This window comes from Ixodes scapularis, unplaced genomic scaffold (assembly GCF_016920785.2).
Source record: "Ixodes scapularis isolate PalLabHiFi unplaced genomic scaffold, ASM1692078v2 PGA_scaffold10__122_contigs__length_95168666, whole genome shotgun sequence".
NCBI lineage: Eukaryota > Metazoa > Arthropoda > Arachnida > Ixodida > Ixodidae > Ixodes > Ixodes scapularis.
This window is the reverse complement of record NW_024609836.1, coordinates 25,709,718-25,727,417: the sequence shown is the minus strand read 5'-3', so window position 1 is coordinate 25,727,417 and position 17,700 is coordinate 25,709,718. Positions and strand designations below refer to the sequence as shown.

Below are 17,700 nucleotides of genomic sequence, written 5' to 3'. Positions count from 1 at the left end.
GGGCTGCAGAGGCAAAAAGTACGCCGGGTGGAACGAAGTATAAACTCGTCGCGTAGTAGAAGAGGCTCCCGAACGTGTTTTCGTCCATCGAAACGTCACAATATGTGTTAGTTCTTACAAAAAAAAGAAAAAAGAACGCACGAAGTATACATCCGCAGGTGTCAGTATTTTATACTTTTTCTGGTTTTTCTTTCCACTGATGTTTAGTGCGTTCCTTGGGGTCACCGCCTTGTGGCTCGATTCGTTGACACTGGAGAGAAAGACGGCGGCACTGTGTTGCAGAAGAGAAAGAGGCAGCATGACGTATGAAAAGATTGCTGAGGAGCTAGAGGAAGTTTTTCTAGATTACAAGGTGCACAGCAAAGTGGTCAAGGTGATCACGGATAATGGCTCGAATTTCCTCAAGGCATTCCGGTACAGTACTTTTTAATTGTATAGTGCACTATGTGCTATACTGATTACGGACTGAATGCTTGTATCTTTTTACAGAGATTATGGTCAACATGACGAAGAGAGTGAGGAGTTAGACATAGTGGATTTGGCGTCAGTTCTGGAGAATGGTCAGCCGTTTCGTTTGCCTCCACATCAAAGGTGCGCTGCGCACACGCTGAACCTTGTAGCAAGTGTCGACGCCCAAAGACCAGACCACGACAAGGAATATCGAACCTTAAGCCAGTCGGGCTTCGGCAAGTGCCAGAGCCTCTGGGCCAAGCAAAATCAATCAACGTTGGCGGCAGATGAAATTCATGACCTCTGCGGAAGGTGAGTGTTCACCAAATTGCCCTGGGAGCAAATCCTAGGATGTTTGTTTTTTTGTTTTTTCTGAGAGTCACAGTTTTTATAGACAGATGTGAAATCTACACTGTTGAGTTCTGGGCTGGTAAATTATGCGGCCAGGGGGACATAATATGGTCGAATTGTTACTATAAGTAAAATAATATTCGAAAATATGGTAATTTAACTTTATATTAGTAAAAGAGATAAAAAAAAAAACTCAAATAGGTAACTTAAAAAAGAAAAGAACACGTCCGAATGTGTGGGGAGCAGAGCGGTGCGCTAAAACTAGCACTCGTTGAATTTGGATCCATTTTCGGAGCGCGGAAAGAGCACCATATTTTTCTTCAGTTCACCAATTGAGTTTTTCATCACGCTCAGCAAGTTTCTGAATATGTTTATTTTCCATATCTCCCCCCCCCCCCCCTAATATGTCTCACAAGCAGTATAATTCACCTACACAGACAACATTAGTGTAACTTTCATGGCTTCATAAGAAAAATGTGAATCGTCTAAAAAAAACACCTGTATATTCGAATGAGCGTTTTTCTTATTTAACGCTGCTGAATCAATTAAATGACGCAGGTATCTTGTTGTGCCTAACGCCACGCGTTGGAATTCACGGTACGACGCGATGCGATGCCTGTAAGGTATATTGGAGGAGAAGCCGCAAAAACTGGAGGAGTTGTGCCTGCGCCTGAAACTTCCGATCCTTCGTCGCCCAATAGAAGCAGATTTCATAAGCGAGTTCTGCGAGGTATGTTTATTGTCAGTACTTTTTTGAAATGTACTGTAACAAATGTGATATGTCGTTCTGACTAGGTGATGAAGCCGATTGCCAACGCGCTGGACATACTGCAAGCGGATGACAAGATGTATCTTGGGTACCTGCTGCCCACAATAACAGCAACAAGACGCAGACTAGCGGCGCTATCCGGCCTCCAGTATTGTAGGCCGCTAAAAAGCGCAATTACCGACGGCATTGAAAAAAGGTAAACCGGTGATACTTCTATAGTGGCGCTAGAAGTTATGTGATCTTCATCATTTTGGCCCGACGAGCATGTTAAATATTTTGTCCTCTTTACAGGTTCGCAGGTGCCATGAACGACACCGCTCTGGTGATAAGCGCTGTCCTCATCCCGCGCTTTAAGCTGCAGTGGGTACCGGAAGCTGACCGTGACAGAGTGATCCAGCTGCTGAAGACTGAGGTCTCTCGCCTGCCACGGCGGGAACACCACGTAACTTCAGACCCCCCAGCGACAGGAGAGCCTGAAGATTTCTTCAGCTTCAACGAGGAGGGCCACTGCAGGCGGGATTCAGAAGCCCAGGACGTCATGCTTTACTTGCAGTCAGACGATAGAGATGTGAAGGACGTCCTGAAGTACCCGAGCCTGCACAGCCTGTTTCTGAAATTCAACGCTGCCGTTCCATCCAGTGCGTCGGTGGAACGTCTTTTCAGCTTGGCTGGGGACGTCTTTAGGAGAAAAAGGGGAAAACTCTCCAATAAGAACTTCGAAGTTCAATTGCTTCTGCGAGCGAATAAACTATTTTGGTGAAAACGGAAACCATAAAACGACTGCATTTATTTTAGGCTGGCAGGGTTTTTCAGGGATCAAAACTGCTGTTCATTGTGCAACCACAAAAATATAAAAAGTAACTTCGAAAGTAACTTCAAAGTAACTCGCTACTTTTTGCAGTAGTTAGTAGTTTACTAAATTACAATTACAAATGCGTAATTTCTACTCTACTCCAATTACTTTTGGCGTCGATACTCAGTAACTTAACTTAACTACCTTTTTTGAGTAATTTGTACATGTAACTGTCAGCACTTCCTTCATTGCTCGTCTGTTCAGGGTTTTTTGTCCACCAAACATCTTACTAAAAAAGGCGCCTAACTCTACTTCTATTTCTTCGGGTTTCGAGAGTATGTTTTCTTCGCTCTTAAGCTCATTGATGTTGTTGCGACACGCGCCCTCGCGTTCGCTGGTTTTAAATATCTTCGAGGGGTCTTCTGACCGTTCGAGCGTGCGTAAGCTTGACCTCACCGTTGCCCTCGATATCCTTCCTCTAGTTGTTCCAGCAGTTGGGCCTTGCATTCTTGAATGTCAGCCGTAAACAAGCCAGGCGTTATATTCTCTTATTGTATTAAAGTTTGCAATGTCGTTATCAGATTTCATTTAGCGGCTTTCCTGTCCATGTTCTTTTTTTTTTTTTTTTGCTGGCAGAAGGCGGTTGCGCACATCTTTACTTCTTCTTTTAGCCCAGCTCACAGTGCTCGGCGTTCACTTCGCGACGGTTCGCTTTATCTGTGACAAAGCCTTCTTAACTCTTGTCGCAGCTCCTCCTCCTCAAGTGCGCTTTTGTTTAGTTTCCACGTTTTCCGGAATAAATCGCGGTTTTCCTTTTAGAGCGCAGTTCTTAGGCGCCCGTTTCCAGCTTGAGCGGCGTCGGCATCGGCGTCGCCGTCCGCGTAACTGCGCGGTGCATTATGGGTAAATTGCCCGCTAAATCTAGCGGAAAAATTTCCCCGCTAACTCTAGTGGAACAATTCCCCCACTAAATCTAGCGGAAAAATTTCCCGGCTTAATCTGGCGGAACAATTTCCCCGCTAAATTTAGCAGAAAGGTTTCCCCGCTAAATCTAGCGGAAAAATTTCTCTGGGGGGTCACGTGACCCCCCCCCCCGTGGTCATCCCTTCTTTTCAGGTCACGTGACCTCGGGGGGGGGGGGGCGGGGAGTCCCGTGACCCCCCGCCCCCCGAGGTCACGTGACCCCCCCCGCCCCCCGAGAACACGTGACCTTCAGTACCCCTCCCTCCTCCTCCTGAAGAGCTGCGCTCTAATTCGGCATTACAGGGAGTTGTAAACGGCTTTCACTTTTTTTTAGAGCGCACCTCTTAGGCGCCCGTTTCCGGCTTGAGCGGCGTCGGCGTAACCGCGAGGTCACGTGACTCTCCACGGTCACCCCAAGGTCAGGTGACCCCTACGTCACTTGACCGCAGAGGTCACGTGACTCCCCGAGGTCACGTGACACCCAAGTCACGTGACCCCCCCCCCCGGAGGTCATGTGACCCCCTCCCCCGCAGTCACGTGACCCCCCCCCCCCCCCCGAGGTCACGTGCCCCCCCCCCCCCCCCGAGGTCACGTGACTCCCTCCCCCCGATGTCAGGTGACCCCCCGGAGCATATTCAAGAATGAGGGGAGGAGGAGGAGAAGGAAGAGGAAGAGGAGGGGTCTACCCTCGCATCAGTACCCTTCCCTCCTTCTCAAAAGCTGCGCTCCAATTCGGCGTTACAGGGAGTTGTAAACGGCTTTCACTTTTTTTTTTCTGCCTTCCCTATCTGATCCACAACGACAGCGTGATCTGAAAAAGCTACAGGTACAACGTTATCGGTTACCGTATTTGCCGCAAAGCAACTTAAGCATAAATGTGATCGAGTCGCCAGTGACATTCCCCTTGCCAATGAGTGTATACGGGAGATGGTGCTTGTACACATTGAGTTATGTCTTGTAAATCGAAATCTTAGAGTAGCTGCTTAAGATATGCTATGCTAGAGTCTAGACGAGGTCCTGTGGACGAATACTTAGCCCGAGTCACGCAGTTGAAATTACCCCTCCCCCCCCCCCCCTTAGTGTGTATGCTAATATGCTAATATATTGTCGGATCGTATTAAAAAAAATTCTTTCTGCCGATTGGTTGGGCGCATGCGCTGTGACTATCCGAATTGCTTCATTATTGTATAGCACGTCTACATCGCAAAATTCTTCCACTCCGGTCCGTGTCCCATTCATGAAATAGTGTGATACCGGTTTTCTTTTTAATTAGTACGGCTGTCCCCGCAGTGTGTGAAATTGCGTTCAAATAACGGAATTCAAAGTGGCTTTTCGAAAATCGGAGTGCCTGATTAACCTGCTGAGTGGTTAATTTCCTTTCTTGCAGCAGTGCGACGGGAACTCTTTCTGCTAAGAGGATGTTCAGTAATCAATGTTGTCTCCTTTGAGCAACTAAGCTACCGCAATTGAAAGTTACTATTTTTAAACAGAACACTACAGGTTAAGGCGATCACTTCTCTGGCTATACTCATAGCAAGAAGGTTATTCATGAGACAAAAAGGAATACGCCACAAAGCATCGCACTGCATGCAAGACCCTACGGAAAGTCCTTTTGCCGACGAAATTCAGGCGAGATCCGGGCATTTGGGTCGTATCGAAATTCCGCTGGCTGACGGGTTTCCATTTAAGGCGCTGGTCCGGTAGCCCTTGTCCGTGTTCGTCCGTGCTAGCCCAGTCTTCAGAGTTCAGTGATTCTGGGAAAGCCAGGCCAGTGTCTGTCGGCGCAGCTTACATCGGCTTGACATCAGTGCTCTGGCCTTGGTCGGTGGGGCGGTCCTCCTGGCGGTTCGAAGGAGTCTTCGAAGATGCGCTTTCTTTACTGCTGTTCGTGGTGTCTTCCTTTGCAGGAGAGGTAAACACCGGGTGGGCTGAGGGAGTGACACGCGAAGGGGGTCTGATGTCCAATGCAGCTGCCGCTTCCAAGGGGCACGACACGTCAGTGTTGCTACTGGCCCGCAAGCTGCCACCTGCCGCGACATCAGTTTCCTCCTCATTCATGATGTCTCCGAATTCATCCTTTCCTTTAGGGTTGCTCCTGACGCAGCCGTGCTTTTTGGTCATCAAAGCGCCGACACAGTTCGCAGCGGGGCACTTTCCACTCACTCACGTCGCACGTCTCCTGTCCTTCGGCAACACAAGCCCATCGGTGCGCGCCCCGGAGCGGTGACTAGAACTAAGCCATGCGGCATGTGCAGTTGGTGTGGCAGCCTTTCTAAAGTCGCGCTGTCCTTGAGCTTCAGACGAACCGCGCTAGTAGTGGACTCCACGCCTTGGAAACTGTCTTCATGCCACTTTTCTCGAACAACACCTTAAACGGTCCCGTAAGGGTCAAGAGCCCTCCGGATTCCGTCATCAGGGACGTCACACGGCATCCATTGCAGTTTTAAATGTACCTCAGCCTTGTTGGGATTCAGCACGAGGCACCTCTTACCCTTGAACAGCAGTTCATTTGCGTCCTAGATCTGCTCGGACGCCAGTGAGCGGAAGGTAGCACCCAAACATGGTTCATTTTGCAGAAACCAAATGCCTTGAGGTCTTGCAAGACCCCGACACTCTGAAGCCCTGGTTTGAAGTCGCCAATCTTGTAGGGCCTCCCGAGACATCGTTGTGCAGTAAAATGCTGTTGTGGATGATGATACCTGTTGGCAGGGTTGGCAGTACAATACGATAATCCTGAGGAACATCAGATGTTTCAAAAGCACGGCCGGATAAGGCCGTTATCACAGCTCCCACGGAGCCAGCCATTCGTGCGTCCGTACTCGGTAAGTGCCGGAAACAGAATGCTCCGCACCACGGCGGCTCCACGGTTCTGGCTGACTAAAGGTGTGCCTAGTACGGGGGTCATTGCACACGTCACATCGCAGCCATCTGGCTGTCTAAAGGTGTGGCAGCAAAATGGTCCGAGCATTTCCTGTTTGCGGCCACGTATGCGCAAACACACACACCGAATCAGCAGAAATAACTTTAATGCATGTGAAATACATTAATCGAAAACATTTCACCAAAGGAACTATAATGCTTCGGCATTTCCACACGTAAGCAGTCTTAAGTGTCTCAGCTGAATTCTCGTTTTGTGGTTGCCACATGTTGCTTAAATAGGGGCTGGTTCACCCGTTAAAACTGACTGGCTGTGAGTCCAAGCTGCGGCACTCACGTTGGTTTTTCTTGACCAAACAAAACTTGACGCGAAATATTAATGCACAATATTTCAGCTGAACTGATTTTGCCGTGTAAAATAATTAAAAAAAAAAAACATTTTCTGTGGAGAGCAGGCTTCCACGTCTCACGCGTTTACAACCGCCTCGCGCTGTCTGAACTCCTGTCCAATTCAGTCACGGTTTATTCTCAAAAAACTCAGGCTGTGTTCCCCTTGCCTAAAAGTTTGGTCCAAGTTCCCGCAAGCACACTCCATTGACGGAGAAACTAGCATTCTAGTCTCTAAGAATATGGATTCAGCTTCGAAGTCCTAAGCCGTTTTGGTTGTGCTCCCTGGCCAGTTTCTTGCCTGCTGTCGAAAGTTAGTCTTAAACTGACAGCGGGATTGATGCTAAATTTTTTCTTTCAATGAACTGCTGCCATCGCACCCCTCATGTTTTTGCCTTACGCATCCGCCAGTGTGAAGTCAAGTGGCAGAAGCTACATAGCATGATTGGTCCAGCCAGTTTTTAGCTTTCAAAGCACTGTCAAGTATGAACAGGGTCGAAGTCTCGTTAGAGGTTTTTCTGTTTCTAGGCTGGGTGCGTGCAGGGAGAAACAATGACAACCAAAGGCCTGTTCCGTGTGACAACGACAAAAAAACCAGAAAACGCTGACTGCTTTTGGGGGGGATAAGGCGCAGGTGGCATATGGATAGAAGGAAGAGGGGGGAGGGAGGGAGTTGACACATGTACTCTCCGGCAATATGAAAGACCCACTGAGAGCGCGTGGCCGAGGCGGTGGATGGCGGGGGCGCTGCGAGCGCTCCGGGCAATTACAGTCTGTTTCGAGGAAAGGACGCTCACTCGGGCTCAGCTAAAGCGAAACGCGCTTATCAGGTTGTGCTGTTCCCGAGTGAGCGTCCTCCCCTCGAAGCAGAATGGAATTGCCCGGAGCGCTCGCAGGGCCCCGCTAGCCACCGCCTCGGCCACGCGCTCCCAGTGGGTCTTTCGTATTGCCGGAGACTGCACCACGGTCACGGTGTCCACGGTCCTACTCCCCGCGAACCCCACGAGACGGCTTTATGGGCCATTTGTGTTCTGCTTTTTTGTGCGCTCGACGCAGTCCGTTCGTTTTCGAAGAAATAAGTACCTGTTGCCTGCACATTGACAGTCGAATCTTCCCAGCCTGGTTGACCGTATGAACTAGTCCCGAAACAAGCTCTGGCTTGGCTGTCGTGCTTTCAGTGAATTCCTTTTCTTACGTCGCCAGCAACCTCCCATCTAGCGAACCCCTTCCCCACCTTGTGTCACCGTGCTAAAAGCGCGAAGGCCATTGCATCGTCCTTCTTACACTGGATCCCCCCTTTCGACGGGACGGAAGAATTGTAACGAGTAATCTCTGTAATTTCGTTATACTGAAAAAAAGGGATTATGTTAAAACTACATTATGAAAAATGTAACGCAGAAATAACTAAATTACGAGAAAATTAATTAATTACAAGTAATCCCGTTACTTGTAACGGATTACTTGCAAGCCTAGTCTGCAGCTGGAGTTCTGTCGATTCCCGATGTGTACTCTGCCTGCACTCGGTACCTAGACCGTATACGTCAAGATATCATATTCAGCGCACCTCTTTAAGTGCCTGCCTCATTTGCACACAAAAGAGCTCGTATTGCACAAAATTATCATTAACATACCATGTCATTCACAAACTCTGGGACGCCTGCCCATAATGAACGATATAGAAAAAAGAAATCCTTGAGGAGTCTGCCCCGCAGATAATTCGCACCACGTAATATTTTTACTTTTAAACATGGGGGATGATAGTCAAGAGAATTCGGAATGAGCAATATATAAAAACCGAATAAGTTTGGGTAATATAAGCTTTAAACAAGATTTCTGGGTGCAGAAATGCTAATACGGAAATACAGACTTTTCAAAAGTACTTTAGACGATATCATATGCTTCGTAGAGCAATGTGATATACGCTAATGTAAACAAAAATTCAAATTATGTTGGAAATACCAAATGCTTAATTACACAATAAAAATATTTGTAATATAGTAGGTAATATCCAGAAAATTTCTGGTGAAATAAATTAACAATTTTGTTAAATTTAGACATATACACATTCATTGTCAAAGAAATAGCAATCCGGGGTCTAAAAAAAATTTTTCTGCATTAACACAGATTAAAAAATAAGAATTTCTGTAAAAGCAGAAAGCGTACGATATTTCTAGAAAATATAGCTGTTCGGTAGATAAAGAAATTAAAGATATCCGCCCTGTAAAAAAACCAACACAACTGGTATAATTATAACGAGACCGTGTGATAATTAATCAAAGTAATCAAAGCGCAAGTTCGAAGTAGACTGTTAAATTTTGCACAAACTTACGGTAGAATGAATTATTCAATGTGCAGGAGGGAAGAGCAGGTGTATCAACCCGATAAATAACTTGTTACCAACCGCGAATGTAAAAAAGGCAATTTTCAGTGGAGATGTATTTTTACTTGAGAAATGCAACTACCGTGTTTTCCGGGCTATAATGCGCATATGGTGTATTCGGAACTTTAAGCAATGGTGGTACCGCGTTGTGAAAATCATGCTCCCTAGCTCCTGGATGATTGACTTCAAAATAAATGTGCCTGCTAACACCTTCCTGAAGTGGAAAAATAAAGTAAGGCTCTAATAGAGCTCCTATATAGCAAATCTATAATTCATCACGCGTCGCAGACCCAGCCTCGCACTATTATTCTACGACAATCATACAGATAACAGCCATTTTGATGGGAACTGGCGCGCCCCCTATAGGTCATGAAAGTTGCGAATAGTCCGCAGACGCGAATTTAGGCCGAAAAAATGTTTTTGCTTAGATAGTCTGCACCCGATGCATAGCCCGCATGCCGTGCATTGTCGGCAGGAAAATCTTTTCATACACGGCACACCTTGACAAATGTCTGCTTTCTTAGCTCACGAAGAAGTTTGTAATATACATAAATCATTAATAACGTACTCTTTCATCTACAAAAAAAGTTACTTCTCATCAAAATGAACGGTCTTGAAAAACGAAATTCCTTTATAGTCCGCACGCTTAGATAGACCGCACAGCCTAAAATTTCAAGTTTTAAACACGTATAGTCCACGGACTATAGCCCAAAAAAATAAAGTGTACGTGTAGAAGAGGGCTTTTCGGCTCACAAGTTTTGGTTTTCGACATAAAAGATTCTCATATCTTCGCGCGACCAGCCTCGACGGTGCTCGATTTTTGTACGCAAGGGCTACTATAGTGAACCAATCTGCCCATGGATGACAAGAAGTATATTGCAAATAGTTAAAACAAAAGACCATTTTTATAGGAAAATGAAACACAGAAATAATGCATATTACCATAACCAATTTAAAGTGTACCGAAATATGGTAACTGCGCACATACGGTGACGGAAAAAAAAATACTATTGTTGTGAGATCACGGAATGTGGAAATTTTATAAAGAAGGTGTGGTCAATTATTAATTCTGTCATTAAACCTACTGTACAAAGTCCAAGGCTACCGGATCTTGTGATTACTGGCTTTCAAAATCAATATGACGTTGCGAATAAATTTACTGAATACTTTTGCACTGTAGGTAAGCCAGCCTTCTACCTCAGTTACGAACTCTTTCAGTTTTTATGATATAACAAGCGAGGAGATCATATCAATGGTAAAAGGAATACCGGGGGATAAGACGCTTGGGAATGATGGTATATCTTGTGGGCACCCTGGCGGCTCCCAAGCCAAGTTGCCCGACTGCGAGGCTCAAGCCGAACTTTTCCCGCGTGGAGGCGACGTCACGCCAGCCACGCGCACATCGGATGCGCCGCCTTGATAAGGCAGATCAGACGCGGCGCACGGAGAGTCGCTGCCTGGACTCCGGCAGCGCCGGTAGCAATGTTAATCGTCTTGTCCATGTCCAATTAAATGTAGTTTCTTGTTGTTGAAACCGTTGGCTCCGTGTTATTCCTCCGGGTCGGGTATGCAGCAAGGCAAACCGACCACAATGGCGCCCAACCGTGGTATGCTACCCACTCGCAGGAATTTCACGGGGCTTGGTTTCTTCTTTCGGTAAGCTTTTTTCCCATACCGCGTGTTTCCTATCGTCGTTCCGTGCTTCCGTCACGTCCGCGTTTGTCGTATTGGCGTGTTTTTGACTGTTTTTGTGACCGCGGCAATCGTTTTGCGCTTGTGTTGGGTTTTTGGGGGCGTTTCTTTTTTTGTACTCGCAGGCATGCTCAAACTGGAGCAGGAAGCCGCGATGGCCGCCGCGGCACAAATGAACCTGCTCACGAAGGTCACGGAGATGTGCGACTCCGTGATGAAGCGCCTGGCCCACACGCCTGGCCAGCAGGAGACCCCACCACGAGAGCCCCGACTACACTTGACTGTTCCGGTCTACATGGGGTATGACGACGTCAAGTCCGTGGCAGACTTCCTGAGCGAGCTGCAGACGTACCACCTTGCCTCCGGTGCCTCGGAAGCCTTCATCGTGGAGCGGATTGTCCCGCTGGCGTTGCAAGCCAGCGCCAGGTGGTGGTTGGGGTCACAGGCCCCCTTCACCAGCCTGGCGGACTTCCAGACACGGCTTCGCGAAGAGTTCCTGCCTGCAGGCTACGCGACGCAGATTCTCCGAGAGCTCGAGGCAAGGACGCAGCACCCGGATGAAAGTCTGGTCCGGTACGTTCGGGTCATGCAAGAGCTCTTCAAGAGGGCGGACCCGAAGTCACCGGAGTCAGACAAAGTAGCTCGGGTCAGAAGACAGTGTCACCCAAGGTACCACGTCGACCTGATCAACCGCACCTTTGAGGCCCTTGAAGAGCTAGCCCGGGGCGCCCGCCTCATCGAGGAAGCTCTTCATGCCGAGCGGAACTACGTGCCGCCGCCACCAGCCAAGTACGGGCTCGAACCGGCATGCGCATGGCGGGGCCCCGAGGCCTCTACGCAAGTGGACTGTCTGAACGAAACCTCCCTTCCCCACCACGTCAACCAGGAGAGTTGGCGTGGCATGCATGGTGATATCCCGTGCGGGATAAGCGTATGTTCGCCTAACTCTCCCCGAGAGGTCCCCGGATGTCACAGCGAGGCCCGTGAGGATTTCGGGCGGGGGTCGCCACGACAGGTGGGAGGTCGTTGGCCGCGCCCTATCGTAAGCTGGGGCCCAACGGAGATCACCACTCAAGCGAACCATCTTCATCAGTCTGCTCCTGCAAGTGCTGGCGAAAACTGGCACGGTGCGGTCGCAAACCCGCAGCCCAGCAGCATTGACTCCCGCCGCAACGGAACAAGCCCTCCCCACAACAGCCAGTCGCAAGCCTGGTGGAGGCCCTCCCATAGTGGTTCCTTATCCGATCACTGGAGGCAGTGCTTCGGGCACCTCGGTGCAGGTGGCCTAAGCAGGCAACTGTCGTCAAACAGCTGCTACGAGTGCGAGCAACCCGGCCATCACCGAAAGCAGTGTCCAAGGCTTCTGGACACTACAAACAAGAGGTGGCACGAGACGGCGGCAAAGGGCCGGAACCAAAACAACCAGGGAAACTACTACGGCCGGCGACGCTGAAACCAGACAGCCACTCGCCGACGGCCGGTGCAGTCCCTGGGAGCGGTCAGGCCGCGGCACAGATTCCATCGGTATGTCGAATCCAGCCCGAGCCTAACATCATTGAACCGCGCATGACAATATCACTGCTCGATTTTCCCATTGCCGCACTTTTGGATTCTGGGGCCGCGATCTCGCTCATAGGGGATTTCGTTTTCGAACTCTGCAAAGCAAAAAAGATAAGCCTCCGGGAGTGCAGAACCCGTTTGCAGCTAGCTTCTGGTACAGCGATAACAGCTGGAGGAGCCGTGAGGCTGCAGATTCGGTTTAATGGAAAGAAGCGACGTCAGCGATTTCTTTATATGCCAGGACTTGTGGTACCTGTGATCTTGGGCCGAGATTTCATTACAGGCGAAAGCATGACACTCGACTTTTCTGGTGGTGGATACCGGCTGGGACAACAACCGGAGCTGACTCCGTTTGCCAAAAGGGAGGACTGCATCCCTAACTCGACCACTGCAGCCCACTTCACCACGGTGCCAGACGTCTTGCCTGCCGGCGTTCGAGAATCGTTGCGAAAGTGCCCCGCAAGCAGCCAGCAGAAGCAGGAGCTGCAAGCCGTCCTGGAGTCTTTCTCACCGATGTTCACGGAAACACCTGGAAAGACTGGCATTCTGCTGCACCTTATTGAAACCGGTGACGCGCCGCCTCGGAGGTGCAACCCTCGACCGATCAGCGTCCACAAAAGGGCACTCCTTGATGCGGCGCTCGAGGAAATGATCGACATCGGTTCAGTACGTGAGTCGAAGAGCCCCTGGGCATTCCCCGTTGTTCTCGCCCCGAAAAAAGACGGAACAGCCAGACTCTGTGTGGATTACAGGCGGCTTAACGATGTGTCTGTACGAGACAGCTACCCTTTCCCCAGCATTTCCTCCGTGATGTACGCGCTCGGTAACGCGACCGTGTTTACAACGCTGGATTGCAGTCGCGGGTTCCTTCAGATCGAGATTCACCCATCAGACGTTCCAAAAACGGCTTTCATCTGCCACAGAGGGTTGTTCGAGTTCACCCGACTGCCGTTTGGCTTGTCTAACTCACCAGCCAGTTTTCAACGCCTGATGGATGTTGTACTTGGGAACTCGAAGTACGAATTTGCCATGGCATACATGGATGACGTGGTTGTTTTCTCGAGAACTATCGAAGAGCATGTCGAGCACCTTCGCATTGTACTTGAGCGAATGCGTAATGCTGGGCTCACGATTCATCCCGGAAAGGTTCAGTTAGCCGCGCCCAAGATTAACCTCCTTGGATTCGTTGTGGATAACGGCACGCTCCGCCCCAACGAAGATAAGTTGCGCGCGCTAACGGAATACCCAAGCCCACATGACGTAAAGAGCCTAGAAAGATACCTCGGAATGATTGCGTTCTACAGGGATTTCATTCCACACTGTTCCGAGATATCGCAACCGCTCAATCACCTTCTAAAAAAAGGCGTCAAGTGGTGTTGGGCCGAACAACAATGCGCATTCGCAGCCCTTTCAAGAGCCGTGACTGACAACGCTTGTTTACAGCTCCCAGACTTGAACAAGCCGTTCGTTCTGCAGACAGATGCAAGCGACTGTGGCCTGGGTGCTGTCTTGCTGCAGGAGTATGGCGGTGTGCTTCGGCCAGTTGCTTTCACGAGCCACACGCTAACTCCAGCCGAGCGCAACTACAGTGTCGCAGAACGTGAATGTCTCGCCATTATTCATGCTTTGAAGCGCTTCGATATGTACCTAGATGGCGCAACGTTCCAGATTCAATCTGATCACTTAGCGCTATTATGGCTAAGGGGGCTTAAGAATCCAGCTGGACGTCTTGCTCGTTGGGCGCTTACGCTACAACAGTACGACTACTCCATTGTGTACCGCCCGGGGTCAACTAACAAAGTTGCTGATGCGCTTTCTCGTGCTCCACTTCCCGAGGAACACTCGCAGGATACCCATGGCTTGGTGACCGTCGCGGCCACGACACGAGGATCCCCATATTCACGGTGGGGTACATTGGTGAGCCGCGAGGAGCTTCGCAAGGCGCAGCTGGATGACGGGCTCTGCCAACGCGTGTCCGCTTGGCTGGCAGCAAGAGGTCCAGTCGACCGCCCAAGTGACGAGGAGTTCGACTCCTACTTAATGAGCGACGACGGCCTCATGCTGCGCTATATCCCCCAGGCCGACGACGATCCGGATGGCTCGGCATTCCGGACCGTGATACCCCGCAAGCTACGTAAGCTTTTCATCCGATACATGCATGACTCTGCCTTGGCAGGGCACAGCAGTGGGAGCAAGACTTACGAAAAGTTATCCCAAATTGCTACCTGGCCAGGCATGAGGCAGGATGTGCTCCGATACGCTCGTAGCTGCTCGGTGTGCCGGAAGGCAAAAACCACGTGGTGGCCAGCCCCCCGGTCTCATGCAACCAATCGCGAGTGAGAGCCCTTGGCAGATTTGTTGCTGTGACGTCATGGGCCCCTTCCCACGTAGTACCCGGGGTAGTCAGTACTTATTCGTGGTAACCGACCACTTCACGAAGTGGGTCGAGTTATTCCCTTTGCGGAAGCTAGATTCGCAAAAAATCTGGGAGTGTCTACTCGAAACATTCGCTAGGTTTGGCTTTCCTGCACAGCTTGTAAGCGATAATGCCTCCTATCTCACGAGTAAGGTGTTTGTGGACGCATGCGCGGTACTGGGAATCAAGCACAAAAGAACTTCCCCGTACCACCCGCAAGCAAACATCACGGAAAGGGTAAATCGAAACCTTAAGATGATGCTAGTGGCCTACACCGAGCGCCACAAGGACTGGGACGCGAAACTGCCCGAGCTGGCATTCGCAACCCGTACAACCACTAATCGGTCAGCGGGTCTCACTCCTGCCCAATTAAATTTCGGCAAGGAGCTCGCATTCCCGCTTTCTAACAGCCTCCTTTCTACAGAGTCTGGAGGAAGGCCTCGCCCCTACGTGAAGTTCGCAGAGGACCTGCGAAAGCGTTTCTCCGATAACCTTCGAGAGGCCAGAGAAAATCTAGACGTCGCCCGGGTACAGCAGGCTGAACAGTACAACCGGGGGCGACGTGACTTGCAGTTTGAGGTGGGAGATATTGTGCTCCGGCGTACTCACCCACTGAGTGACGCCGCTCGAGGCTTCGCAGCCTCCCTCGCCAGCAGGTGGGAAGGTCCGTTTCGCGTGCGTGAGTTTCGCTCCGTGTTATTCCTCCGGGTCGGGTATGCAGCAAGGCAAACCGACCACAATCTATAAAAATGATTAAGGACAACATTAATATTCTTAGTAAACATCTCGAAAAAATATTCAACCATGCGTTTTATAGTGGGACTCCTGAAAATAGCAAGAGTCATACCTATATATACAAGGATGGGGACGTAAATGAACTATCAAAATATCGACCAATTTCAGTACTAAACACTATCAATACCATTTTCGAAAAGCTAATAGCAGCTAGAATGGTTGATTTCTTGACTCGAAATAAAATTATAACAGAAGAACAGCACGGATTCCAAAAAGATAGATCTACTAGTACTGCGGTCTTAAATGTAAGTTAATTTATTAACACAGCTTTAAATAAGAATCCAATAGTAGTTGGCATTTTTTTAGATATAAAAAAGGCCTTTGACACGGTTAATCACGAAAAACTAATTACTAAATTGAAAAAAATATGGTTTCCGCGTTCTTTTTTTTTTAACTTTTTCAAGAGTTATTTATCGTCGCGCTCGCAACAAGTCAACATCGGGGATCAATACTCTACCAATAAGATGGTGCTCACAGGAGTACCACAAGGATCTGTACTGGGGCCGATTCTTTTCTCTCTATATATATAAATGACTTACCTGAAGCAGTTGGAAAATTAAACGTAACAATGTATGCGGACGATACAGTATTTCTGGCATCTGGTAACTCCTGGGGTAAACTGGATGGGAAGATTAATCAAAACCTTAAACAGATGGAGAGTTGGTTTTTGAATAATAAGTTTACTTTAAACTACCAAAAAAACAAATTATATAGTGTTTGCTTCCCCACATAAGGTCACTCCAACAGAGGCGCAAAATATACAAATGGGTAATAAGTCCATTCAAAAGGTAGAACATATTAAATATCTAGGAGTCATTCTTGACTCTTGCTTCAACTGGAAACCGCACATCGAAACATTATGTAAAAACTGGGCTATTCGGTTTACACGTTACTTAAAGCCAGACAATACTTTAATTCTAAAACTTTAAGATTGATTTATTTGAGTATTTTTCATAGTCGCTTACAATATTGTGTAGTATCGTGGGGTTTTACATACCAAAGCTGTATACAACCGATAGTAAGGCTTCAAAAGCGGGCTTTGAGAATACTAGAATATGCAAGTTACAACGCCCATTCAGCTCCCTTATTTCAAGAACAACAAATAATGCCATTTCTTCTTTTAAGTGACTATAGAACTGTAATTCTGGTGCATAATATTGTATTAAATAATATACCACTCCCATCACGTATATTTGTACAATCAGGTAGAGTCACGAGGAATGTTGTTATAGATAACTTCAATACTCCGCCCTATAGCAATACTTATGGTCAACGTCTAATACAGTATGTAGGTACAAAACTTTGGAACTCATTAAGCACAAATAAAAGGAAGTAAAACATTTTCACTGACTGGAAAAAGCATTATTTGGAAATGTTGTAAAACATGCATTTTTATTTTGTGAGGCACATCACGAGTGCCAGGATCGAACCGCATGCCTTATATTGGAACATTTGTATGGATCCAGAACTAGCCTTGCTGGCTAAGAATCCAGATGCGATATGCAGTGATTTCGATGTATACAAAATATGAATAAAGATTATTATTATTAATATTATTTATTAGGTTTTTTTTTCAAAAAGCCCTGTGTCCTGCCTATGGACCATCATGCCCAAAATTGAATACTACATCATTATCACTGATCTATTACTTAATATACCCTCAGGGCCTAAGTCATGAGAGAGAGGAGTGGTTATAAACTATAGCGATTAAAAAACAAAGTGTTGCTATTATTACTACAGTACACTTGCTTGGAGCAAACCCCGATACCAACTGTATTTAAGAAATGACCAGAACGTAATGCCATTCTTATTCGCAGACAAACCCAGTATTCTGCATCTTCTTTTCTTTTGCTGTTTTTATGAACCATAAGCTTTTTGTTTGTTTTTTAGCTGGATTCAAAAAGTTAATATGGTTTACAAACGATATCAAGAACACAAATTGCAATTGTTTTAGTATAATTTCTGAAACAGAAGAACAGCAGAAAAAACAAAGTTGGGGGAAGAGTACTGCCAACCTTTTGCGTGTTTTGTAGGCATATCTTGTGAGAATCTACCGTAAGATTCTGTTTGCATTTCAGTGGAAACGTTTGGCGCCCGAAATAAATTTTCCTCGGTTATAATATTTTGCCTTTCGCGTATTGATAAAAGAACCCCCCCCCCCCCCCCCCCCCCCAAGCGGATCTTCACTCGGTTCGAAACAGGCTTGTACATGTTACTCAAAAAAGTCATCAATTGCCATAGCAATTGCTCTTGGTTAAAGTTATTCG

The 17,700-nt window shown here is 47.9% G+C and overlaps 1 protein-coding gene across 1 annotated transcript; it reads left to right on the top strand.

The window, feature by feature from the left end:
• The first annotated feature begins 1,599 nt into the window (after positions 1–1,599).
• LOC121834746 lies at positions 1,600–17,387 on the top strand. The gene is made up of 3 exons (XM_042288502.1): positions 1,600–1,766; positions 1,862–2,176; positions 17,324–17,387. Exons 1-3 carry the CDS (start codon positions 1,600–1,602, stop codon positions 17,385–17,387), a joined length of 546 nt encoding a protein of 181 aa, XP_042144436.1.
• The last annotated feature ends 313 nt before the right edge of the window (positions 17,388–17,700 follow it).